The following is a 26,484-nucleotide window of genomic DNA, read 5'->3' as shown; positions in this document are numbered from 1 at the left end:
TTTTGCTTGAATTTATCACAAAACAATTTCCCCAGTCTCTGCTCCTATTTGTATGTTTCCCTTCTGCTCTCTCACCTTTCACTCATTTCCCTCTGTAATGTAGTTATCCACATCCCATCTCGCTTATGTTGTCTCCTCCTACATCAATCTGAGTCCATCGACAGCCTCATAGGTCATCCTCTTGTCTAATGCCAGGCAACTCCACTTCTCTGACATTAAGAACTAAGCCCACATGACCTTCAGAGCCCAGCCCTGAGCAGCTTTTCGGGCTAAGCACAAAGTTAAGAATGTAGACTTTGGGGACTGAATGTGTCATTCCACATCACTGTGCAAGCTGGCTTCTTCAGGCCCCATTGTCCTCGTCTGCAATAGAGAGGAGATAGATGCCGCACAGAAGATGTGGGAATATAAAAATGTGGGATGAATGTAAAGAATTGACCAAAAGTCTGACCCTTAATAGTTATTGCTAATTATAAATCTGAAGTGTCTAGTGATTGTCATGCTTAAGTCATACACATACCCAGGGCAATTTAATTTGGTAGATATTTACCTTGACTTTATCTGCTTGCCTGGAAAGCAGTGGGAGGCAATGCTGCCAAGTTACACAACTCCAATTAGAATGATGCCCCCTGGGGTTGTGCAATATGGCTACCCCAAGAAGGCGAAGGCGAGGAGGCTTTTCTCTGCAGTTAGTTTCTTTCTATAGTCTGAGTATTTCAGCTTCATCAATAAATTACTTTAATGTTTCAGAGTGCCAATAGGGTCTGTGTGCAGGGACATGTGGGGATTTTGTAATTTGCTCCATCTCTAATTTGTACTGTTAGTTATTTAAAAATAAAACAAAACCAGGAGTGATAGGGAGACGTCAAGCCAGTGTGGATTCGTTAGGATTTTTAGGAGAAGGTTGGTCAGAATTACTTGTTGGCAGAGAGGAGGTGAGAACACAATCACATATCAGGCAAGCCTGGCTTGGATCCACTGATTACAAATATAATCATGTTACAACATGTTTTGCACGGGTAAGGAACTAATAAATTTAACTACATTAGGTAGCTTCTGGTGCCCACACAAGATACTGTGTATATAAAGCACTCAGCATGAAGGCTGGCAAAAGATGGCTTCTCAGTTCATGGGACCTGTGACCATGTTTTAAGCATGTGCTTTCCGAGTTGCCAGCTCAAACCTGGTTAACAAGGAAGCTACTGGTTAAAACTGATAATTAAGTCGGGGCTGCTATTAGGACTGGTGGTTAGAATCCTTAATAGATTAGGGTTAGGATTAAAATTAGAACTCAATTAAGGTTAGAATTAAAATTCGTACTGAGGTTATTATTAAGGATGCTGTTAATTAAAAGTGGATGATAGAAGCAAGGGGTGGCATTGCCAAGTACTGGTTTAGTTGGGTGGAAAATTCAAGAGGAAAACAGAGTGGGAACCTGCATGAGTCTACCAAGTCACAGAGAGAAGGGACAGAGTGTGAGGAGGGAGCTGAGCCGGGGCTGAGCCGCATCTTCTCGTGGGTCTTTCCTATAGGTGCTGCTGATCTCTACCAGAGGAATACATAAAGCTCACCCTTAGCAAACTGAGTTCCTTCTCTCTCCCCTTTGAGCAGAAGCTGCGTGGGGAAAGAATGCCCAGAGCCCACACAGCTGTGTCTAGCCCAGCATCAATGCCAGTATCACATTCCACACCCCCAGATACCCAGGCTGTTGCTGAGTGGACAGGGGCATGCGGGAGGCCAAGCTCCCCCCTCCCCCTTCACTCTCCTCCTTGGTTCCCCACAGATAGCTGCCATCTCTGTAGTCCCACAGACAACCCACCTCAGACCTTGTGCAAGTCTCTGGGAGACGCGAATTGCATGTCACGGCATTTTCGAGTGCAGAGTAACCATAGAGATCCCAATCCAACATAGATACTTACATCCTACCTATCTTTATGATGAGATCATCCTTGCAGGTCATTCTTTCTTTGCAAAGCCCCTTTCCTAAGCAAATGGCACGCTTGTAAAATTGGGGGTGGGGTGGGGAGGGGGGGTCGGTGAAGATAGGGCAGTAATAGAAGAATTATAGAGAACGGGTTCTTCCAAACAGAATGTACACCATGTGATAGGAGTTACCATTCCAAGGTAAACAGAAGAGAACTCTCCGAATCAGACATTGCTCTCAATTCTCGGATCTGATTCTTCCTCAGTCTTCCTACCTCCAACGGGTACTCACTCTCTGCCCCTCACCCAGCCCTGTTAGGCTTTTCTAGGTAGCTGCTGAACATGGAGAGCCAAGTGGCTTTTGAGCTCCATTTTCCCCGATCTGTTCAACGAAGACCCAATTTAAGAGGATGATCCTGAAGGTCCTTTGCAACTCTAATATGCTTTTATTCCCTAATTCTAAAAGTCAACGGCAACTTCGTATTACCAAGAACTAAAACAGAGCCAGACTCATGCTGAGGACGCAGGAAAGGGAAGAGGAGTCAGTGGGAAAAGAGCATTCCAGAATCTTGTTTGCTGGCCTTAATACAGTCTCTCCCAAACAGCTCCACTTCTCCCCTCCCACCCTCGTACCCATCCATCCCTGGCAGTTACAGTAGAGGGCGGGGCCAGAGCAGCAGTCATCAGAGAATTAAGGACAGGCAGAAGGGGATCGCCGTGATGCAGCAGATGGAAAAGATAGTTAATTAGACGACTTTGGGACTTAATCCCACATCCAGCCTATCCCCACCTAATTCACCTCTACGCACCCCTTACCCTGTTCTACCTTAATCCCACTTACATGATGGCTTAAGCTAAGGTTTCTTCTAGTCCAAATATAATACTTTTTATCCATCAAGAGTCCTTAACTAGAGAAGGCTGATTTTTCTCACCATGGCTAATAGTTTGTTTAGCGTTGTAGTTGGGTTTTATTTTATTTTACTGCACTCCTTCCTCTCCATATTGTAACTAACCTCATGCCAACCTGGTCCCACCTCCATTGAAAAGTCCTATCTTCCTGCACACTCCACCTACCTAGTCCAGTCTCCTCCCTGTCTTACATCCACATCTCCACGTTCCTGCAATATATATCATTCCATCTCCAAGACTTGGGCTTCAAGACAGTAGCCATCTCAGGAAGGTAAAGTGATTTGGTGTCACCCAAGACAGGTCAAGTCAGACCTTGTTCGATATTGTCTAAGAGGGAATAAAAACCACTCGGACAGTCCGGACATGTCCAAGAGGCAAGCAGATTTCTTCTATAGAAACTTTAAACTCCAGAAACAGTGAGTGAAAAATAGCGGAGCAGACCCAGACCAGCCTGCAGGGGCGCCCTGAATGGTACTCTCTCAGTCCCAGATCACTGCTTGCCACTTAGATAAGGCTTTACTGGTTACAAAATATGTTCTGCAGGCTGTCCTTGGGTTTGTAGATGACAGAGACATTAGCCACATCACCAGAGAGAGTTTAGAAGTCTTGGCATAAGGAAGGAAAGATTACCCAAACATGAAAGACTAGCACAGGATGGCAGCTCAGACAATGGACTGGAGACCTTAGCAGAGCCCCAGACATCCCACTTGTAGAATAAAGCACTATGGGCTTCTCTCTGCCATATCCAGTGCTGGGTCTTCTATTTCTAGGTGACTATAAAACCTAGATTCGGTCTGCTAAATTCCTTTGGGTTAGATCAGGTATTTTCTAAGAATTTTTAACATCCCTGAAATTCCCTGATTTCTACAATTCTAAAATTTAGAGATGCATCCTCCAAAGCTAGGTTTCAATCAAACGAACCCAGAAACGTCTTCTTTTTAAACACACCAGAACTCAGAGATAAGCTAGAAGAACAGCAAACACTAGGGACTTGGGACTCTTGAGTGTGACCAAGTGCAAACAGTCTTTCTCATCCATCTTCTCTACAGCCTCCGGGAACAAGAGGTGCATTACTCGCTGTTTCTTGGTCTGTAAGAGGGTCTGTGGTCTGGCTCTCACCCTAGGTTCTTATTAGCTAAAAGTTGAGAAGAGCTCCTGGAAGACTGAGCAGAAAGGATATTGAGGGCTAGTTTGGGGAAAGAGGGTCTAAGACAGAGCACAGAGGAGGAAAATACCAAGTAACTTTACAGGATACTTCCTCGTTTAGTGTCTGTAATAATGTCTTTAAAGAAGGCCTGAAGGAGATCGGGTCGGTGGCCTCCTGGGGTCAGCTTTGCAAAGGCTGTTGCCTGGAGGCACAAATTGTTGCTGGACAGTTAAGTCGAGGGTCTTGAGTAAGAGGAACTAAGGAGATTTACGCTTAGGAGAATGCCTGGAGTAATTAGGTACCCTGGGGAGGTATCCTTGGTCACACAGCTGATAGGGGTGTCCTAGCTTTGGGGATCCCAGTTGCCTAAGGAGAAGGCGGGGCCGGAGGACTTCAGGCTAGTGGGCACGCCCTTGCCCAGGCCTGCAGTGGACTCTCTCGCCAGCTGGCCCACCGCCCTGTCCACCTCCCCTCTCTCCACCCCAAGCTTAAGAGGGGTGCACATGGGGTCCCACTTCTGAGTCAGCTCCCTCCCTTTGCTCCACGCCCGAGTGATGCTGGAGGAGCTCCCGGGGGAGAAGATGGAAGGCACCACAAAAGCGCGGAGGGGGTGTGGGAGGCGGGGGGGAGTAGGGAATGCGGCATCCAGGCCCCCCCGCCACCAGCCCAGCCCCCCTTCACCCCCCCTCCACCTCCAACCGAATGGTTTGCTCCGAGCGCCCTATTTAATCCCGGCGACTGCAGCAGCGCCGGCTCCCTCCCGGTACCCGCCTCGGCCCCGGGCTTGGAAGCCGCTCCGGGGGCGCCCCTTTGGACAGCGACGCCGGCTACCCAGAGCCCCCGGCCCCAGTCCCCGGAGATCCAGGCTCGCCAGCGCCCAGCCAGGGAGGTGGCCAGGAAGCGCGATGGGGGCCCCTTCCGCCCTGCCCCTGCTCCTGCTCCTCGCCTGCTCCTGGGCGCCCGGCGGGGCCAATCTTTCCCAGGACGGTGAGTGAGGGAGGGGGCGGCGCCAGGGGAGGTGGTCAGTGCCCCGAGGTGGGGGTTCGGATTGGGAGTCGGGCGCAGGGAGCCTGTTGGCTTTGTTTGGAGGCGAGGGTTCAAGTCGCCAGCCTCTCGGAATACCCTTGTGTCTGTCTCTGAGCATCGCTGTCTCTGAGGACCGTGGGGTGTGCCGGCGTGTACACGGCCGACTGTGTATGTCTGCGTGTGCAGCAGGGACCTGGATCTCAGGGATTGCTGTCTATTTTGAGCAACCGGGGTCTGGATGTGTTGATGTCCGTGTGTGTCTGGGTGTGCGCGTCTATGTTGGTGTCTGGTGCTGCGTTTCTGTGTCAGAGTCTGTGTGTATGTCTGTGTCAGTGTGTGTTGGAGGCGGAGTGAGATTTGTCGCTGTTTCAGTCAGGGCGTGTGTTGGGTGTTTGTGTATGTATGTCTGTAGGGGTTGGGTGGCCAGAACGATCCCCAAAACTGCTGTGTGCAAACATTTCTGCTCCCCCGCGCGTCCCCCACCCGCCGCGGAGCTCTGAGTGGGCAGGGAAGGGGGCCTGGGTGAGGCTGTCGAGGGGGGCGTGGGCAAAGGAGAGGGGGCTTCTCCTTGAAGCAAAACAACAACACAGGGCGGAGGGGGCCCCAGTTTGGCTTTAGTCCTAGTGGTGGTAAAATCTGGGAGAGGAAACCTATACTTGGGTGCGGGGCAGCAAACGGAGAGAGCAAGATATTTGGGAAGAAGGATCTATGGGAAAACCAAAGCTTTCCTGGGCTGAACATTAATTTCTCCAAATTTAAGGTGGGGTAGCAGTCTAGCCTCTTTGCCCCAGTCTGAAACTCAACCCTTCTTGGGCTTGTAAAGGTAAAGAGGTGAAGGTAGGGAATCGGGGAATGAAGAAAGGAGGCGGGGCCAGGGGAGAGGGGACTTGGGGAAGAGCCCCTCCCGCCCCAGGCCAGACTATGTAGGTCAGCGCTGTGGGGGCACCTCAGCCTTCTTAGAGGCTGCTGGTGGTTCGTGGGGTGGCTTGAAGAACTGTGTAGAGATAGGAAGAAGGGCGCCCCAGCTCAGAGCCTCAGGTTCCCGGAGGAGGGAGGACCGGCAGTGGAGGGACTAAAGGAATGCATCCTCCTCACTCCCGCGGCCTGTCAGAGGTGGGCTGGGTGGGGGAGGGGAAAGGGAACCAGACCTGTGCGGAGCAAGGGGAAGAGGGAGAGGGAGGGAGGGAGGGTGGTGGCTATGCCCGGCCAGATGCCAATGGGGAAGGGGGGGGAACAAAATAGAAAGGACCGCAGGGGAGGAGAAAGGGGAGGCGGTTCCTGGGCGATGGACCCAGTGGCCAGCAGGGATGGGCACAGGGCGGGGCGGGGTGGAGAGAGGAGGGGTTGGAACTGAGGAGGATGATGTAGAGAATTTCATCTGAGGAAAGCCGGCTGAGAGCCAGGGTGCTGGAGGACTAATAGCTCCACCTTGCCTGACCTCTTCCCCTTACCCTGTCTCCATCCTGGTAAAGAAGCTCCCCTTGACATGGGGACCCTGGGGATCCCCTCTCTACAGTTGGTTGGCTGACTCTTTCCACTCTCTACTCCCCACACTCCCCAAGGGGAGTTCCTACTATCACCACAGAGATGGCAGTCCTTTCTCTTGTACCTGGAATCCCCGTCCCCAGAGGACTGAACTGATGACCCTACTCACAGGGGAGATGAGCAGACCTGGGGGAGCAGTGGGCTCAGGCTGGACACTGAGTGCTTGTGCCTCAGTCATGACACTCCTATAAGGCCCTGACTTTCAGTGCAGCCCCTGGCTACCCCATACTCAGAGCTGAACCAAAGAAAGCAAGTGCCCAAACTACAATCTATTGGCAATGGGAGTGCCAAACTCAGACCCGAAAAGAGAAAAAAGATGTCAGAAAGCTGCAGGATCTTTAACTCTAAGCAGACAGAGCCTAGAATAAACCTGTTCAGTGACCACATCTTTGTATGTCCAATACATGAGTCTTTCTTGTTCTTCAACTTGGGAGCCCAGCCCCTATTTGAGCTTCAAAGAATGAGAACATTTTATCTCAGCTTAGAAGACCAATTAGAGCAGCTTATAGGAAAGAGCAGAAAGCAGTAAACTTAGCATGAAGAATTGAAGAGAATGGGTCAGGAAGAGGGAATGTGAGTTAGGATACCTCTTTCCAAAAAAATAAAATAAAATAAAATAAAAAATCCGACCAAGCTTCCCGAACATCCGTGGTGTAGAGTACAAAACTCCTGGGTGCACCGATGTTTTAGATACAACCATCAGATGTCCACTATTAAGTTGACTTTGTACCTTGATTTCCAAGCTAAGGAAGGTGAGCTCTAATGGTGGAAAATAAATATTCTCATGGCTGGCAGCCTGGTAGGCCGTTCTGATTAGCATCAGTCAGGTGCATCTCATAGCCCTGAGTTCACCTGGGGCTCCTGAGCAGGGTGCTAGTTAATACGTAACTCACCCTGCAATGTTTGGCCCAATCTAGGAGCGATGTGGTGTGAAGACTTAAGGACAAAGTGATCCAGCAAGCTGATGCTTAGATAGCGAGGGGTGCTATGATTGGGAGGCTCACTCCATTGAGAAGAAGAACAAACTTCATGTACCTCAGAGGTGTAAATCTCCCTAGGGCACAGCATAAATATTTGAAGCTCATGAAGATGAGCAGGGATTGAGAAGCTGGGATAAGACAGGGCCAGCTAGTTCTATCAGAACCTGGCCATCAGCGCTGTGGCCACATGCTTAGGAATTCGCCACCTGCCCTCCCTTCTGGTCTTTCTCCACTAGTATTAACAGAAGTTGGCAGCTCCGGTTTGAGAAACACAAGGCCTGTGAACTTAATGCGCCCTGTGGTCATGTCTCTGGTGAGCGGCTTGACATGCAACATTGTGGCCAGCCTTCTTAGGGTTCCTCATTCCCAAGCTATTTTCAGTACAGTGATTTAACCGAGCAGAAGGACAACCTTGCTTTGCTTTACCCAGGTTATAGCAACTTAACCTTGTATTTTAACTACCCCACACATGCATATCTTTTCCTTCCCAATGACCTTCCATCCACTGCCATGCATTCTGCAGCCCCCTGGCCAGGTGCCCAGTGTGGAGATCATGCCCAATGTGCTGGAGAAGCCCAACATTCTCTGTAGTGCTGCCCACGGATCTGCTTGGCAGATCTACTCCATTGAGTTTCTTTTCCTTGTTATTGCCCTAAGGGTTCTGCCTGCTTTTATCTCTGTTCTCTTAGTTCTAGCGACCACTCTTGGGAAGAACATACTCTCCCTTAAGATTTGCACATCATCTGACACATGGAGGTCGAGGTCACAAAAGAGACACTGGAATGGCAAAGTCTAGTTAATTTAATGAATATCCAGACTGTCTATTGTAGGGTAGGAAATGGCCCCAAAAATTATGGCCAAGTTTTTGTCCTAAGTTCTGCCTAGGCCTAGGTGGCACTGTTGATTTTCATATTTTTTCCCTAGGACCCTGGTCTCTCATTCATTCAGGAAAATTGATGAAATTAAGACTTGTCTTTGCCCCATGGCTGGCTTCTCTATATTCTGTAAGCTACACCCGGAGTTTGCTATAGTCTAAAGTTTGCTGCCCTCCACTGAGGGTCAGTAGACTGCACTTAGACTTTCTCTCTGCCCTCTTCCAACTGAGGAGAGAAGGAATACCTAGTCTGATTTCAGAAGTGACATGTTGGAGATGTTCAGCATCCACTTGAAGAGGGTGACTCATAGTTCTGCAGCCATAAAATTCCACAGATGGCTTGCTTCTTTTTGGTGTTCTGGTCATTTTGAAATAGCAGACGGGACATGATACTGCTGCTCTGTGAATCCTTAGATTGGACTTAGGCATTTTTTGCTTTCGCTCACTGTACTTTCCATATCTAATATGTAGAATGGTGTTTAAAGCTGCTTTTTTCATGTGCTGGGGGAAAAAATCTTCACAGTTGTCAGAGAAAGAAAACCCTTGGGGCTGTGCCTAGTCACATTCTTCGCTGTTTCCTACTCCAGCAGAGCTGCCTACTGGCTGCACAGTCCCTTTTCTGTCATCTGAGCCTCAGTAAGAGAACGTCATCTAAGGATGGCAGTCTAGATTCCTGATTCTCCTTGAAGCAGTCGGCTTCTTGCTGAATGAATAATCCAGAATATTAGAAGAGTAGAGTAATTATATTTTTATTTCATTTCTCTGTAGTTCTCGCGATTTAGCCTGTAGACTCTTAAATGATAGATAAGCTTTCTACCACTAATCTCTACGCCAGTCCAAGATCTTCTTTTCTTTTAATGTCAGAGGCTAGTGGTTCCTGTTTAACTATTGGCTACAAGCCAAGATACTGGAACATTTTGCTTCCTGTATGGGGTCATGTCCTAGAGGCCTACCCATAGGCTATGAGAATCAAAATCGCCACAGAAATGCTTGTAAGACAGAGAGACAGAAGAAGATGGAAGGGGGAAAGATAGAAGAGAGAGAAAGGTAGGGAGAAAGGTGAGAGGAAAAAGGAAAGGTAGATAGAAAGAGAGGGAGAGGGATGGAGGGGGAGGGAGGAGGAAGAGGAGGAGGGAGGGAGGGAAGGAGAGAGAGAGAGAGAGAGAGAGAGAGAGAGAGAGAGAGAGAGAGAGAGAGAGAGAGAGAAGGTACTGGCAAGCCACTAAGAAAAGATTCAGGTCTCTCTAAAAACACAATCAAATTAAGGATAAACACTATATATCATTATAAAATGGAGAAGAATATGTCTCTAGGTTAAAGACCCACCTCTGCTGCCAAGATCAGAAATAGTGATGGTTCTTTATAAGGTCAGATGTAGCCGATGCTAGAGCTCTTACAGCTTTGCAAGTAAAACCCGAATCCAGCAGTTGTGTGTAACAAGGCAGTCCATCCATTCTCATCCTGAAAGACCAACCTCTCAGGAATAGAACACATAAATCTGTTGAGTTTCTTTCCCCACACATAGTGGCTCATTAAAGCTATATATTCATCATCAAACCAGCAAGTATTAAAGACTTACTTATTAATTTACCCAAATTCCCTTAATCGTAAAAGCCAGTGACTAAATGTCCCCTGTAAAATATAGAGGGTTTTAAGCCCCAGCAACACTACTGTTTTTGAAAGTTCCTGGTTCCATATTACCTCTCCTTGCATCATCAAATGTTAACTACTTATAGAAAATTGGTGTCATCTGGGTATGCCATCCAATCTATCTGATGGTTATAAGGTTTTGGCTTACTTGTATCCTAGTGTTTCCAGGAGGGCAGGGGGGATCAGAGGGGCTGTATATTATTTCCTTTATTGGATAATAATCCTAAGTATAATTTTAATAACATATAGCAAATTAAAATCACTTCCAACATCACTAACGCTTAGATAATTTAACTAATGATCACAAATGAAATCTGGTGATGGTCCTCGAAATATTTTGGGCGTATACAACAGACTCAAACGAAGTCCTTTTTTAAAAAAAAATGGATGTAGGATAATGATCCTAACGAAAGTCCGGTGTTCAGTTCTGTGGGCACTAGAGCTTGCTACCTTGCTTGTGATGACAGGTTCCAAGTCCTCTTTCAAATAAAATACCTGTGCTTTGAGCTCTCCATGGTGCTGGCTCCTCGTGGTGACACTCCAGGCACTTCTTGTTGCTCTCCATGGTCCTGCTCTACCTTTTGCTTTATAATCTCTGCTCTCACTGGGCAGTCCTCAGAATTGACTGAACTCCCCCGCCCCCGGCCCCCAACACACACGCACCTCCCACCTTGTCAGAAACAAATGTGAACCTGATCTTTTAAAAGGAAGACCAAACCCTGATACAGGGACATTGTGAGGCCTTATGACCAATCGACTGTAGAACGGAGGCAGAAAAGTAATTCTCAGGTTATCGATATTCAGGGGTCTAGAGTGTCCTTAGATAGCCTAAAAATAGCTGCATGTTTTATGGTAGCTGGAATCATAGTTTAAACCAGACATGTATATGTTGTAGTTTAGATTAAGATGGCATTGCTCCGTATGATATGGAGGGTAGAATGAGTCTTTCTCGGTCATAAGCACCCTAATAACGCCCTGAATCTTATGCCAGATCTATCGGTCCTGCTGTAATGCTTGTTTTCCATCTGCCTTCTATACCAGCAATGCAAACATGATATGTAATAAAGTGTTTTAAAACTAGGTAACAGAGGGCCCCACCATATAAGAGGAATAAAAGATAAATATTAGGATCCTTCCACTTTTATGAAGAAAATGGCCTTAAACATAAATTTTCCATCCTAGGTTAATGTCTGTAGCCAAATCTCAGGAGATATATCTTTCAGGTGGACTCCGGTGCACATCAGCCAGTTCTCTGATGGCATCAAGTGCTACCCAGCCAGTGTGTCGTCATCACCTCAGATCAGGACGAGCTCCCCTTTCCCCAAATGTAAAATGTCCCATGTCCATTTCCACATGAGAGTATGTTTCTATGTACGAATGACCTAGAGAGGAGTCCAGCTGGGGAAGCACAATGTCAGAATGAATTTTCAGGGTGCCTCCTTCATTTCCTCACTTGAAGCAGGAGGAAGCTTCATTACCTGTCAAGGGCAGGTAATGGAAGTGATTTATCTCTATGAGCAAGCCTTCTGGAAGATAGGATTGGGGTTACAGCAACAGCTGGAGCATCCAGTGAAGAGCAGGACCTATTTCAAGAAGGATTCGAATGCGGAGTTTCTAACTTTGTTCAATATGTCCTTCATCCCTTGGTGTGAAATCTCGCATCTGGGAAGGTATCCAGGAGCATAACAAAGCTATATTTTTTAAGAACCGAAAGACTGCATTTGTTAAAGACTTGTTTTTCCCTTCCCCAGCTAGACTTGTACTAATTATATATTGATTGCTAATTATAAGCACCTTCACTCATTTACTTCTAGTTCAGGGTCAAGAAGGTCAGGGGTATCACCTTGCCCTGGGGAAAAGAAAATGGGAGGAAGTCTGGGTCCTGGCTATTCATCTATAAGGAGGCTGCAACCCATCTCTTCTTTGCTTTCCTGACCATCTTAGACATTAGCAAAGTGGGATGGAGCGCTCGTTCTTTAAATATGAGGTGATACTGAGAATAGACAGGACCCTGTCTCTGTGTCTATTCATTTACTTTATCTTCTGTGCCTTGGCCCTTTGCTTTCTAGTCTAAGCCTCACCAAGGTTTTTTTTTTAAAAAAAAAAACTCCTAGATGTGAGTTTGTTTATGGAGCTTCTGGCTTAAATACTTGAGACCCTTGAGAAACCCAGAAAAACTCTAATGAGTGCATAGGTAAGATGGAGCGTACCATCACATCCAGCCTTTAGAGAGCCTGAGGCCAAGTTCTCCCACTATAAAATGAAGGGCCAGTCTCGCCATCTGCTCCTGAGCATTTGCGGTTCTGCAAATGCAAAATTACAGTGGGCCCATGGTGCTTGCTAGCTCTTACACTTCCCAATAACGAAATCTTCCCAAGGACGTAGGCTATGTTCCCCCTCTAACTTGCAACCTATACTCTCACACAAATATAAAACACACCATCACTAAGCCCCTGAGCCTTCCATGTTTTCATTTATCCTCAACTGCTGTTAATGCCAAGTCTTTTCTGGTTTCCAAGCCCTGGAGCCCAATGTCAGTGACAGATGGACTGGGCCTTAGCCCTGGGGAGGAGAGGATTCTGGCCCTTTCCTGGGGAGTTTGAGCAGAAGAAAAGAGACTAAATTCTGCTTTGGGGGGAAGCTCTGAGGTTCAGCCATATGGTTTTCTGGAAGTAAGGGGTTCTGATTAATATGAGCATGTGAAACGGGCTCTGTATCTGGGTCATAATAAAAGCTGTGTGTCTGTGTCAGGAAACAAAAACAAAAAGCAGGCGGAATAATGAGAATCACGTTGCCCTGAAGGACACATGGAAGGAGAGAAAAGGATGGCCAGGTTGAGAATGCAAACCTCTTAGGAGGAAGAAGGAGACATAACCACACCAAAGCTGAGACATTCAATGGAGGTTTAAAGAGAGGAGAAGAGGGACCTATCTGTCAAAACAACATTATTTATCATTTTGGAGACCGTGAGATTTGTAGACTTGGAAGAATGTGTCTGTCTCATAGAAGAGTTAAACTCCCAGAAAAGCATGAAGTAAGGCTGGCATGTACAATGCAGCATTCTTAAAAATACAGATCTTCTCTTTTTTAAGTGATAAGAATGAAGGAGAGAGAGAGAATAAATCTCAGGCTTAGGGGAGTCAGGGAAACTAGAGTAGTGTGGGTGGGTGTGTAGAGCGGAACACATTTTTCTTCATGTAACTCTCCTAACCATGGACCTGAACCTGTCATTCACACCCTACCTCTGATCATCCAGTGAAGGGAAACAGTAAAAACAAGTCAGAAATGTTAGAGCCAGCAGAGATAAATGCCTTCCCTGCATGCCTCGCAAGAAATTAAACTTTTCTAAAGCATTGTTATCATAACCACACCAAGCCATCGCTCTGAAAGATCTAAAACACCACCCAAACAGCCATGTATGGGATGGAGCTCCGTAAGAAGGGAATTTGCATATGCAGGAGGACAAGTCAGATACCCAGGCACCAGGTAGTTATGGCAGGATGGGAAAAACATGCTGAAGTTCTACTTGAGATCTCACCCTCCTGTAATCTCTTTTTTTTTATGTCTCCCCTGATTTTCTGAGCTTTCCAGCTCAATCTCAATTTCCTATCTTCCCATAAGCTTTCAATACACTAAATGAATTCCATCTTCAATTCTGTTGTTTCCTTTCCAAGATGGTTTCCTAAAATATGGGGGTTGCATATTTTCCCCGTTTATCATGTGCATGTGTGTTTGTGCATATGTCTCTCTCTCTCTCTCTCTCTCTCTCTCTCTCTCTCTCTCCGTGTGTGTGTGTGTGTGTGTGTGTGTGTGTGTGTGTGTGTGTGTGTGTGAAAATAACAAATTTATGGTAAAGGTATAATACTTTCCTCCTCAGTTTAAGGGGGCACCCAAAACTTCACACAAAACCAGCCCTTTAGCTATTGTACCAGAATACACAGCCCATATCAAACCTTCCATGATTTCTGAAGAATGTGATCACTGTGGGAAGGCATGGGGAAACGGTCCCTGCAAAAGGCTGTCACCATCCCAGGTACCGTCCTATACCTACACAGTGTCTGTTCTCCAGAAGTTGTTAGTGCTGTGCGTCACTGCTCGGCCTTCTCTCTCCCTCACAGGCTGCTGGTGCAGAATGCTAGATGCTTGTGACGGGGCTAAGTTGAACAAGGAGCTGTTTAGGATCAGATGCCCCTCCTCTTTGTCTCCCAACTGCATGTGTCCTTGTTACAACTCAATATTGGCTGCAGAGGGGCTTGTTTTGGTTGGGGGCCAGCCCAGGGCTCCCTCTCAGCGCTAATGCACCAAGAACACTGACTCAGTAGCAAATCAAAGCAACAGCTGTCCCCACCTCCTTCTCTGCCACCCACTTCCCAGTCTCTCTGCTCCTCAGAATCTTAACTAAGTCTGTGAGCATCCCCCCCAGCCTACCGCAAGCCCACTTCTGCCTCCAGATTTTTTTTTCCTTCTAGCTCAAGAATAGGACACGCTCCTCTGCTTTTTTCTCCTCCCATCTAGTCTAACCCCTTTCTTTCCACTTCACACTCAAGTGCCTGTTCCCATGACTGTGAACAATGCACGCTCCATCAGGTAGAGTCAGGAGCACATTAAAATTCATACATAAGAGCATTCACACACACACACATACACACACACACACACACACACACACACACACACGTCACACAGTCTTATTCTCATGGCCACTGCTTTTAGCTCCTAGAGACACAGCAATGGCCTCTGCCCTTCAAATTCCTCTTCTGAGGAAACTGAAGTCTGTAGGTAAGACCTGGCATTTGTGACATTGTTGCCATCTGACACAGCTTCAGAGATCTTTTCTTCATCTTACCCCAAGTTCTTCAACCTGTCTGGTAATAAACTCACTTCCCTTGAGGTCTGAGGTCCTTCCCATGTGTGGGATTAGAAGGAGCATAGCTATCACCAGATAGAAAAATCACACCCAGAGGCAACTGACTCCCTGAGTTAGCTCGTCCACATGACTCTTTAGTATGGTGATAAGAAGAAAAGACTGGAGTTATAACCATGGATCCGCCTGACTGCCCGTGGGACGTGTTCTCATCCTTACCCTTCTTAGGGTTTCGGTTCCTCATAGTTGCAAGAGGCAGCTGCCCTTGGCCTGTGGCTCAGTAGTTTGCACACAGGCACGCTCACAGACACACATACACCACAGCATCGCACTGGCTGCTCTTTAGGACCGTATCAGTTCTGAAAGTCTATATTTGTGAGAGTTGTGGTGGAGAAACTATTTGGGGCAAATTAATTTTAGCAGAAAGAGGAGAAAACTTACTGCACTTTAGTGCCAGAGTCAGAACAAGTGTTCTTCTCATCCTGATAGTGAGTGATATTACAAGTAACCATCTCTGGCCATTAGGGGTCAGTAGAAAATACTGATAGAATATGGAATCTGACTGTAGGGCTTAAGAAACACACACACACACACACACACACACACACACACACACACACACACACACACACACCCCTTCATGACAAGGTAAATCTTCACAGTTCTCCCCTAACATTTGCATATGAAAAATGTTTTTGAATGACTGGATTTTTATTTCCTTCTAATTTTAGTGAGAAAGAGTGTTACATCAAGAGAAGGTCTTCCTCTTAATCCCCTCCTCACACTACCCTAGAGGAGTAGCCAACTAGACTGAAAGTGCTCTTCCTTGGCTCGCCTGGAAAACCTTTTGTTTTCAACCTGCCGAGGAAGGACCCGAAAGACTTCTGTGAAATGCATCATAAAACCTGTTGGAACCCAGACTTAGTCTTTCCTACCCTGACTCTCAGGCACTGTTAAGCATGCGAAAATGGTATACTCCTCAACTCTTGAGCCTCTGGCCTGGGCCTTGTACCAAACTAAAGGGTTAATTGCCATAAAAGGAGTTCCTTGGGGGAGGAGTGGAAATCAACCCTTCCCCCATCTGTTTCCACTTACATCTTATGTTCCTCTTCGGAGAGTAAAATCAAGCCAGGAGAGAGTAATGACTTTGGGCCCAAGAGGCTTCTTGACAAACAAGGCTCCAGGAGAGGAAAACTAGACAGCGACAGAAATAGTATAGGGAGGAACAAGAAGGAGGAAAACCTCCCCTCAGCAACCCAGAGTGGCAGGGGAACAGGAAGACTACGCAACAGGCAAGGCATGACTGAGCTCCTGGGTTCTGAAGTGCTCTTGAATGACAGAAAGGAGGGTGTGGTGAGGACTGCATGATCTCACTGTGGTACAGCCCACCATCCCAAGGGGAAAAGAAGGAAACACACCAGAAAATACAGAGGGGCCCAGAATCAGAATTAACTCTCCTCCTAAGGCCCAGCCTCCCTCTGACTGACTGTTCCTTAAAGGTCTCCGGCATTAGCAAAGAGGGATCTAAGCAAAAAAAATGGGAAGTGAGACAGGAATGCAGAGTAAGACGAGAGAGAATACGTCGGTAGCTGTCAAAGGATGTCAACAGGGAGGATTTGGGTAAAAGCGGCACATTCGTGGCTGCCAAAGACCAGCTGTAGGAAGTTGAGTGTAAAGAGAGTCCTTTGTGATCTAAGTGTTTTTGCTCTGAAGTCAAAGTGACTCTTCCAAATCTTGGAGTTATCTTCTAAATCAGGATTCGGATGGAACTGGTCCAGTTTCCTCCAAATGCACATTCAAACATTTACTCTTAAAGAAGAAAAAAAAAAAGTGGCTCTGCGAATAAGAAAACCTCCAGGGGCCAAATTCCAATTCTAATTTCGACGTGGCCATTCTCCACTGCCTGTGACCCACATGTGCACAACAGTTCACTAAGGAGCGGAAGCTGGGTGAGCCTGTCAGGCCTGGGAGTCCAGCAGTGAGACTCCTAAGGACGGATACTCCATTCTAAAAGAGATTCAGTATTCTAGGCCACAGCCCCCAGTATGTTTTTCGCTTGGAGATAACACTTCTCCACCCACCTGTCATGGTAGTCGTGAGGAATAACAAGTAGGCTGGGCTGAGCATTATTTTTAACTCTGGAGTTGGAGAAATGCTGAGTCATCAGCAGCAACAGCAGCAGCAGCAGCAGCAGCAGCATCACCACCATCACCTTCATTACCATCAACATCATCCCCATCACCACCGTCACCATCACCATCATTAATCACCATAGCCGTCAGCATCCTCAGGATCGACCTCATCATTACCATCAACATCATCATCATCACCATCACCATCACCACCACCATCACCATCACCATCATAGCCAACTCCTACTCAGGGAACGGGGGCTCTAGGCACAAGCACTCATGCGTCCAGCTGATATCATGCAGACCAGAGCGGGTTCCTTTCTCCCACCACTCCAAATGTGCACCCATGACACTGTTAATAGCTCTACCCATACATTCTGGATCCTCAGAGCAAACAAGACAGGGGAGATACATAAACCAAGCAGTCAAGGGTGATGGTGACATACTCTTATAGCGTTCCCTACCAGTCACTTCAAGTGCAGACATAATATGTTTTTATTCATTTCAGTAACTCACTTATTTATTCAATAAATATTTATTGAGCCCGTACTATGTGTGAGGTTTTGTGTTTGCAGCGAAAAACTGAGTCACCAGTGCCAATGCATGCTTTGTAGAGACTCGTTATTAAGTCTGAAATTCCTGCCTGTGCTCCTCCCAATAAGAACAATCAATCAGAAGGAAACCAGGGTAGGGGAAAGGATTATTTTGTCCTTTAAAATTGTAAGAACTCTAAGGATATCAGAACCCACAGGTAAATAAAAACAAGAATTCAGAATCACTCTGAAAGACAACCTTTTTCCTTTTAGCCAAGGTTCTAGAATGTGATGAAAACATAAAGTTTTGTCAACAGTTTTAAATAAACTCATCTATTGTTTGGTTAACCAAATAGTACCATGTTATAGAAAAATTAGGGATAGACAAAATATACCCCCAAGTATGGAGTGAAGACGAATTATAAAATCCAGTTAAAACCATAATTCACTGGACGGCCATCACAACACCAGGACCACCACCAGCACATGTACCCACGCTAGCCTGCTACTCTGTGAGTTTTATTATTCTGCTGGTGAGAGCTTCAAACATTATTTAGGTAAACTGTCCCTAGCCAGCCACGTAAGAGAGTCTTCCCTCTCCTAATCCTAACCTATCACCACCACACACAAAATGCATGCTTCCACCTCCTGAGACAGGCAGTACCATGAGAAGAAGCAGAAAGCTTGGGTTTCGTGGCCAAAGAGACCTATGATTAAAGCTTGTCCCATCCTAACCCTTACTAGACAAGTCACATAGTTCCCTAGTGAGCTTGTCTGGAGTGCTGCCCACGGATCTCTTAAACTTGAATCTTGAAGTTAACACTAGAGGGCTTTATAAATATCAAGCCCTGCCTTATAGATCTCCAGTCGCTACGTCTAGGTAGCCCACGCTTTTCTTTAGCCTACTTGTGCTTTTGGATTTTCTATTTTCTCTGCACTAACAGATTCTGAGCTCGGTTCTCACAACAGAAGACACTCAGTATCTGATTCACTTAATAAATAAATATTTATTAAGCACCTTCTATGTGCAATATGCTGTATTAGGGCTAGTACTGATGCTAAGATGATTCAGATATCAACTGTTCTCGTAGGATCTTTATGATTTAGGAATGAGCCCAACTTGCAATGCAGGGAAGAAAGTGCTACATCGTATAAGGAAGGCAGAGAATGCAGTGCAACTCAGAAATATGGGGACAGTCCCCATCTGGGACCACCAAGATGATAGTCTTGAAAGAAGAGCTACATAAAGTAGGCTTAAAGGCTAGACCATAGAGATGAGTGAACGACATTAGAATCAAGTTACGATAGAAAAGGAAATGGATCCAGGATGGAAAATACTTTAAATGAAATCCTAAATTGCTGCTGTGTCTAGAATGGGTGATCAGTAAATGGGACAAAGTTGACAGGTGGGTTGACATCAAACGATGCATGACCTTGAAGACAAGGCTAGGCAATCTGGGTGTGAGCTGCAGAAAAATGTAAAGTCTTGATGGGGTTATGCCTCAGTAAAGTATTTGCTATAAACCTATATTCACATTTTCGGCACTCATGTAAAAAGCTTGGCATGGTCGCACACATCTAAACACCCAGCACCATGACTGCAGAGGCAGGTGGATACCCGTCTAAGAGTGTAGGTAGAGAGCAAGGAAGACGGTCAAGGAGTTAGCTTACTAGCCAAGGCTGAGAGTTGGAGTTCAACCCACAGGACTGCTATGGTAAAAGAAGGTAACTGACTCCTGCAGGTTGTCCTATAACTCCCATGCAAACATGCACACATGCATACACGCAAATAAAATTAAAAAAAATTAAAATATAAACTGGAGAGTGAGTGAGGAAGACACACGTTGTTACCTTCTGACTTCTACAGGCACACTTGCATGCCTATGTAGGCATATATTCATGAACCCACAAACCCACATACAACATACAACACACACACACACACACACACACACACAGAGAGAGAGAGAGAGAGAGAGAGAGAGAGAGAGAGAGAGAGAGGATTAAAATAGAAAGTCACAAAAGTTTTGTGAGCAGATAACCATGTGACTGACTAGTAAGATCATCCCCCAACTTACACTTACACTGCCTTCAAGACTGGAGCTCGCCTTCATGGCTCTCCCCATAAGGAGCTAGCAGCTCCTTCCACAGTCCCTGAGTAGAATCCTTACTAACTCCACTAAGTCCATATGTCCCTTTTAGAATACACCTCAGCTTCTTCTCTTTCCTGTCCAAACATTTTGAGGGAAATCATGGTGATGTCATAAATGACTGGCACAATTTTAATCCAAAGATAGTTCAAGCTTTTCACAAAGCGCCTTACAATTTGTGCTACTTATCCACGGTCCTGACAATAGACTCGCCAGCACTCACCTGCTCCCACAGGAATGGCCATTCAGAACGTATCGCTAGCAGCCCGCAATTCCGTCAAACTGGGTAACTTTCAGACATATTAGCAGAGTTCCCAAGAGTAGAGATACACGAGATCACAAGTACGTTTCAGGATTAGCAGATAGGTCACACATACCCCACAGAACAGGGAGTGATGCCCCAGCCACATCCTGAGTAGTTCCCTAAAACTCTACAATCTGAAGTGAACCCTGCAAATGCACAGAGGCCATAAATCATGCACATCCCAAACACGCCATTTACCGGAAGTTATTCATTGCCTTTTGCCTCTGGACAGTTCAGCTGGGTTTAAACGATGTACATCACCATCTTACTTATTTATTTAATGCAGGAAAAAAAAAACACCCTAATGGACAGGTCTGAGCAAAGAAAATAGCCACGGAGGAAGATGCAGACAAAGGACAGAGGCAAGAGTGGAGACTAGAAGCAGACTCTGCCTGAGGAGCAGTGTGGACAGCCTGGTATGGAGGTGGCAAAGTACCAGGCTTCTTACAAGCACCACGAGCTCACGGGGATGGGAGTGTTACGGAAATGTAGATTTAAATGGTAGCGTGTCTGCTCTTAACCAGCTCAGAGTTTACATGAGGAGCCTGGTAAGGGAACAAACACACAACACTGCAGTGTATGGAAATGCTCCGGAAAACAGGGGCTGTTGAAAGCTGAGGAGCCCTGAAGGGGGCAGGAAAGGATTTGGGTTCCTTTAGTGAACCAAGGAGCCTCCTTGGATGACAGCTTTAAAAGGGATTATGTCTGGCTGCCTATCCCTTGCGATTGTTTCGAGATAAAATGACACCATGGGTGAAAATCCACTCTGAAATCTGGAAGTCCCACACTGAAGTATGACAAGGTTATTTCATTGGCCCATTTGAATAAGTCTGTTTAGTAGTTCTTAGACTGTCTTCTGCATACCTGTGTTGTATGAGATATCATAGACCCCTTACCTGGTTTCTCTCTGTTCCTCCAGCATCCCATGCTCCAGTGAAATCAATCCTGTTTCCTATTTGGTATTGACACAGCACACTCCAAAACATAACCTGAAAAATAATATGAAACACTAATGTCCAGATATCCTCATCCTTGGTGTCCATACAAAGCATCCCCAAATGAGGGCTCTGGACCTCCCGGACTGCCTCTCTGCTGGAATTGAGAGCCCTGCCCTCTTTCTTTCCCTCATCCTTGTCTCTCTTCTCTGTCTTCATCAAGTGTCTTTGCCCCACCTCCCAACTCTTTACCTGTTAGAGATATACCTTGTCTCTCAATTTTGCTCAGAGCAAAGTAAATTAACCAGTCTTCTGGGAGAGCCAGACCAGAAGCAGTGTAGAGGGGGGGGGTGTTGGTGGGCGTGGGGGGCTTCACAATGCTGCCAGCCCGCCCATGAAGCTTTCTTTGAGCTTTATCTGATATGAGCACTCTCTCCCGCTTTCCCCTCTCCCTTCTCCTCCCTCTCTTCCTCTCCCTTTCAAAGCTACCTTTTCTTCTCTATTCTCTCCGCACCACCTTGCTTACCCTTTTGATCCTTCTCTCCCTAGTCCTGTCCCGTTTCTTCTTTTTGTTTTGACCCACCCACCCCTGCCCTCTCTTAGCCCCACCTCCACCTTCTTATCCCTCCGCCCCCTCCCCTCCGCCACCCCCCTTCCCCTCACACACACTTACTGTTGTTCACGCTGGGACTGCTGGCAAACTTCTCCCTGCACTGCTGTCCCAGGAAAAGAAGCAATTCCAGTTTCCTCAGCAGCTGATGATCTCACTGAAATTTTGCGATGTGATTGGCTACTCTAGGACTCTGTGGCGGGAGATCTTGAGAAGGTGGTTAGCGGGGTTCTTTGTCCCTCTGTGCTTTCTGTTTGGTTTGGGGCTGTGAACCCCAGACACCGCTGTATTTCACAATAGAGTATAAAAGCGATCTAGTTCTAAGAGAAGTGGTGACCTTTGCCTGGGTGACAAGGTTTGGTGGTATCTGAGGAAGGCACAGGCTCAGTGAGACAGAAACCTGGGAGTCTAGCACGAAAACTAAAAGAGGATCTGAGCGTCTCATAGAAGCTTACACTCAGAAAATCTGTAATGCGACTCCCAGCCCCAAAGTTGATCTTTCTTTCGTAAGGAGGGTCTCACCTTGGGACAAAGAGCATTGGATTTGAAATCATGCACTTCACTTCTAGTCTCTACTTAATTTGTATGGCTTTGGGCAAGTCATTTCATTCTGCTTCCACATGGCAAAATAGGAGTAATGACATCACCATTTTTATAGCTTTAGTGAAAGAATTAAATGTGAAAATACATTCTAATGTTTAAACCTGCTGTTGTGTTAATAGATAATATGGCATAACAAAAAAGAATCCTGAATAAGGAGTTTATAATGTGTTTTGGTTTTTTGGTTTAAGTTTTGATTTTCTTTCTTTCTTTTCTTTTTCTTTTTTTTTTTTTTTTTTTTTTTTTTTTTGGTTTTCCATTTTTTTCAGTAGTGAACCCCTCACAATCTTTTCTGGGAGTCTTTGCCCTTATCTGTGAGGTGGGAAAATGGGACTGAATGGTCTCCATGGTCGTCTTTTTTTTTTTTTTTTTTTTTTTTTTTTTTTTGGCTCTAACACTATGTGATTGACAGATGAAGCTTAGCATCCTCCTTAAATGGCCTATCAGAGAAGTTGTTTCCTTTCTCAGAACTCTTGCTAATGTCTCACTTTCCCTTAGGTTTGCCGATGAAGCCCCTTTCCATAGGGGCCTACCCCTTCCACACCCCCACCATGAAAGTGTAGACACGAACTATAGCAGTTTGCACAGGGCTCATCCTTGATGGAGATTCTCTCCCCAGGCTACTGGCAGGAGCAGGATTTGGAGCTGGGAACTCCGGCTCCACTGGAGGAGGCCCTCAGCTCCACAGTCTGGAGCAACCCTGACCTGCTGGCCAGTCAAGGTGAGAAACCAGGCCCTTCATCTCAACGTTCTACAGATGTCTCTCTCATCCTCACACCATCTCCCACTCATGGTACCCCACCCCATGTTCTCACGCCACTTTCACCGCACAGCTTTCTCCTTCCCATTTGACGTCTAGATCTTAGTTCTGCACCGCCACCACTTCTCCATGCACTGACTCTCCCCCCTCACTCTGGTACAGAGACCTCTGTAACCCTACACCTCTTTCCAAAAATAAAATGCCTCCAGAGGAGTGGATTGCTCAAAACAAAGAGGTCCTGGAGAGGCGCTGGCAAAGAAGAATTCTTCAAGGGAGACAAGGGCAAAGGGATTAGAAGGCGGAAAGTGATATACTGCTATTGCAAATGAGCAGTCTCAGACACCCTCCATTGAGAAAATTTGGGAAAATTTCACTTCTAAATTTGCTCAGTGACTACACAGAAATCTCAAAATCCATCACAGGTTTTACGTCTCCATTCAGAGGATCACTTTAGGAAGAACGCCACGGGCACAGCTCCGTGTGGAGGACAGAACATAATTCTGGTGTTCAGAAACAGTGAGCTGATCTTAGGGGTCTCTTCACCTCTGCTGCCTTGTAGCCCGTGCCTGGGAAATTGAGGGAGCTCCCTTAGTTCCAGCCTTTACAATTCTAGGCAGTCGCAACCATCAGGCTTCCTACTCCAATTGGGGAACTACCGCCCTTAATGGTGTGTCTTGCTTGGCATAATTTCCAGTGGGCCTTCACTCTCTGCTAAGATCAAGCAGGATGTATTTCCTGGAAACACAGGACTAGGAAAGTAAGAAGTAAGCGGGCAGGATAGGGGTCAAGTCTTTGACAAAGAAAGCATTATAGTACTCTATAGAGGATGGGGTAAGTGTGTGTTTGGGGTTCCTATGGAGCTGTGGATAGTGCTGGTTGTGGAATTCTGTGACACAGAACAGACTTTTGGACACTCCTGGATCAGAGCATGGAGATGATTATTTTAGATTTGCTCTCAGGAGGTCACTGCTGTTGGGTCACTGAGAGTGATTTTGAAGATGAGGGAATCAATATTAGGAATCAGAAGCCTTGCTGTGGGAACTTTAGCACAGTGCCTGGTGGCAGAAACAGATGCCAGCATTGGAGAGGTTCACAGCTAGACCTTAGGAGAAGATTCATTTGGCATTCAATTGATTTATCAAAAAAAAAAAAAAACCTGGATTTCTTCCCCCCTCCCTTCCTTTCTCCCCTCTCTCTCCCTCCCTCCCATCCTCCCTGTCTTCCATGCCTCTCTCTCTCTCTCCCTCTCTCTCTTTCTCATTTTTGACACAGGGTGTATGCAGTCCAAGTTGGCCTCAAACTCAGCACATAGCCAAGGATAACCTACAACTTCTGCTCCACCTGTCTCTATTTCTTGAGTGATGGGATAGCGTGCGCTCCACCACAAGCAGCCACTGTGGTGCTGGGGGTCCCTACAATCCAGGGCTTCATGCACGCTAGGCAAGGACTCTATCAATTAAGCTTGCGTTTTGTTGAATTTCTCTAAGGAGTGAGGAGTTAGGGATTCCGAACACTGAGGCACACTAAGAGGAAGACTTTAGTCTTTCACTATTTAAATGATATCAGAATCAAGACTTGGGTTTGTAGTTGGGGAGACAGGCAGACCTACCAGGAAAGAGAACACTTAGTTGGATTCTATTTGCATGCCTATAATCCCAGCACTTAGAAAGGCAAGGCAGATGGACTTTGACAAATTAGAAGCCATTTTGAATGCACAGTAAGTCCCAGGCTAGCCAGCACTGCAGAGTAAGACTTTGCCTCAACAGCAGCCACAACAAACCAACAACAATGGTAAAGGCTGGTGAGAGATTTGATGATTGGATTGAAGTAAATGCTAGAAAAATTGCAAAATATGATAAAATGTTTCCATTTTTTAATTTGTGTTTTGTTTGCTTTGCTTTCTTTGTATAAATGAATGTACACACCAGGGGCTGGTTTAGGCATTACTCCATTACAGTTTTGGTTATTAGTCATAATTGCTTCTACTGGTTTGGCTCTTATAATAGATGGTAACAAGAAGGCAAGACATAGGATGGGAGAGAGCTGCGTGTGTGTTCTCAACAATGAATGGCAGAACCGTACCTATAGAGACACATGTGGAGTAGTATGTTCAGATATGGGTGCCTTTTTCCTTTCAGTGGTTGTGACCCTGTCAGTTCATCCAACATGCAACAAGAGGTGAAGCTTTCTGTGTATTCAAAGCAAGAGAAGAGCAGGTCTGCCTCCCCTCCACTGCCACTACTACCTCTGTTCACTCATGAAGCCTCAAGAGAATACAGAGACCAGAGTCTTGGATAGCCTGAATTAGATGAGGTGGACGGTGGCCCAGTAATGGGTGGACATGCTCAGGGCTCCTTAGGAAGCTAACTCTACTCTACCCCTGCAGATAGCCAGCCCTGGACATCTGATGAAACAGTGGTGGCTGGTGGCACAGTAGTGCTCAAGTGCCAAGTGAAAGACCATGAAGACTCATCTCTGCAGTGGTCTAACCCTGCCCAGCAGACTCTATACTTTGGGGAGAAGAGAGGTAATGTCTCATGAATGACCTTCCTCTATAGGAACTATGGGCTAGGGGAAAAGGGACAGCAGAGGCTGATGGGAATTTTCTGTGTAGTCCAGAGGCTAAGAAACACAAGGTATGTTATTTGAAAAAGTAGTAGACTCCTAGTTGTTTACGGGAGAAAAACCAGTAATACAGTTCTGGCCTCAGCCATGCACAGTCTATATAGAGTCCTGGAGTAGTATCCTCCCAACCCCCCACAAAGAAGCCCTCACGAGAATTGACTTCAGGCAACCCCAGTTCTCTCCTAAGTAATTACACCAGACACAGACTATAATACTAGTATCTGAAGCTACTACGCCTGGTAGCTCGTGCAAGTCACCGAAAGCTTCTGTCCGAATTCAGAAGTGGGTTGTCTTGCTTTGTCTTTGGTCTCTGCCCCCACCACTCTGCTCATCGCTTCCCCTTGATGATATTAGCCCAGGTACACATGCAAAATCCTGGTAGAATCCTGACTCTCATTTCTCCTGGTTTCCCCAGCCCTTCGAGATAATCGGATTCAGCTGGTTAGCTCCACCCCGCATGAGCTCAGCATCAGCATCAGCAACGTGGCTCTGGCCGACGAGGGCGAGTACACATGCTCCATCTTCACTATGCCTGTGCGGACCGCCAAGTCCCTCGTCACTGTGCTCGGTGAGTTTCCCAAACCCCTGTGTCTCCACAGCACGCTGCTTTGCAAGCACCCCCCTCAGTGGCTCCCAAAAGCTCCCCAGAGCCAGGCAAGCCTCCAATAATATCAGGAAAGACCCGAACATTTCCCTTTAAATAGGAGGGAGACAGAGTTCTCATCTGCTGCACCTACTGTATGATCTGGAGCAAACCGCATTCTTTAAACACAAAGTTTGTAATTTATAGCAAAGAATAATCATTTCTACTTCACTCCAAAAATTATGTGGGGAAAAATGCAAGATCTGTGTGCAATGTCCAAGTCTAGTTTCCAAGACAATTCTTTAGTTATTTGAAAATACAGTTATCTTCAGCC

At 46.3% G+C, this 26,484-nt stretch overlaps 1 protein-coding gene across 2 annotated transcripts in view; it reads left to right on the top strand.

Annotated features, from left to right (window-relative positions):
* The first annotated feature begins 4,722 nt into the window (after positions 1 to 4,722).
* The window catches only part of Cadm3 (cell adhesion molecule 3), a 30,735-nt gene continuing 8,973 nt past the window's right edge, over positions 4,723 to 26,484 (top strand). The window contains exons 1-4 of one of the 2 annotated variants that reach the window (XM_032914627.1): positions 4,723 to 4,966; positions 22,802 to 22,903; positions 25,329 to 25,469; positions 25,983 to 26,135. In XM_032914627.1, the coding sequence (XP_032770518.1) occupies positions 4,885 to 4,966; positions 22,802 to 22,903; positions 25,329 to 25,469; positions 25,983 to 26,135 (478 nt within the window). In that variant the 5' untranslated portion in view covers positions 4,723 to 4,884. The remainder of the gene's footprint in view (positions 4,967 to 22,801; positions 22,904 to 25,328; positions 25,470 to 25,982; positions 26,136 to 26,484) is intronic. The other variant, XM_032914628.1, reaches the window with a different exon arrangement.

This window comes from Rattus rattus, chromosome 10 (assembly GCF_011064425.1).
Source record: "Rattus rattus isolate New Zealand chromosome 10, Rrattus_CSIRO_v1, whole genome shotgun sequence".
In the NCBI taxonomy this organism is placed as follows: Eukaryota; Metazoa; Chordata; class Mammalia; order Rodentia; family Muridae; genus Rattus; species Rattus rattus.
Note: the sequence above shows the minus strand (reverse complement) of the source record. Positions and strands in the feature narration are given on the sequence as shown.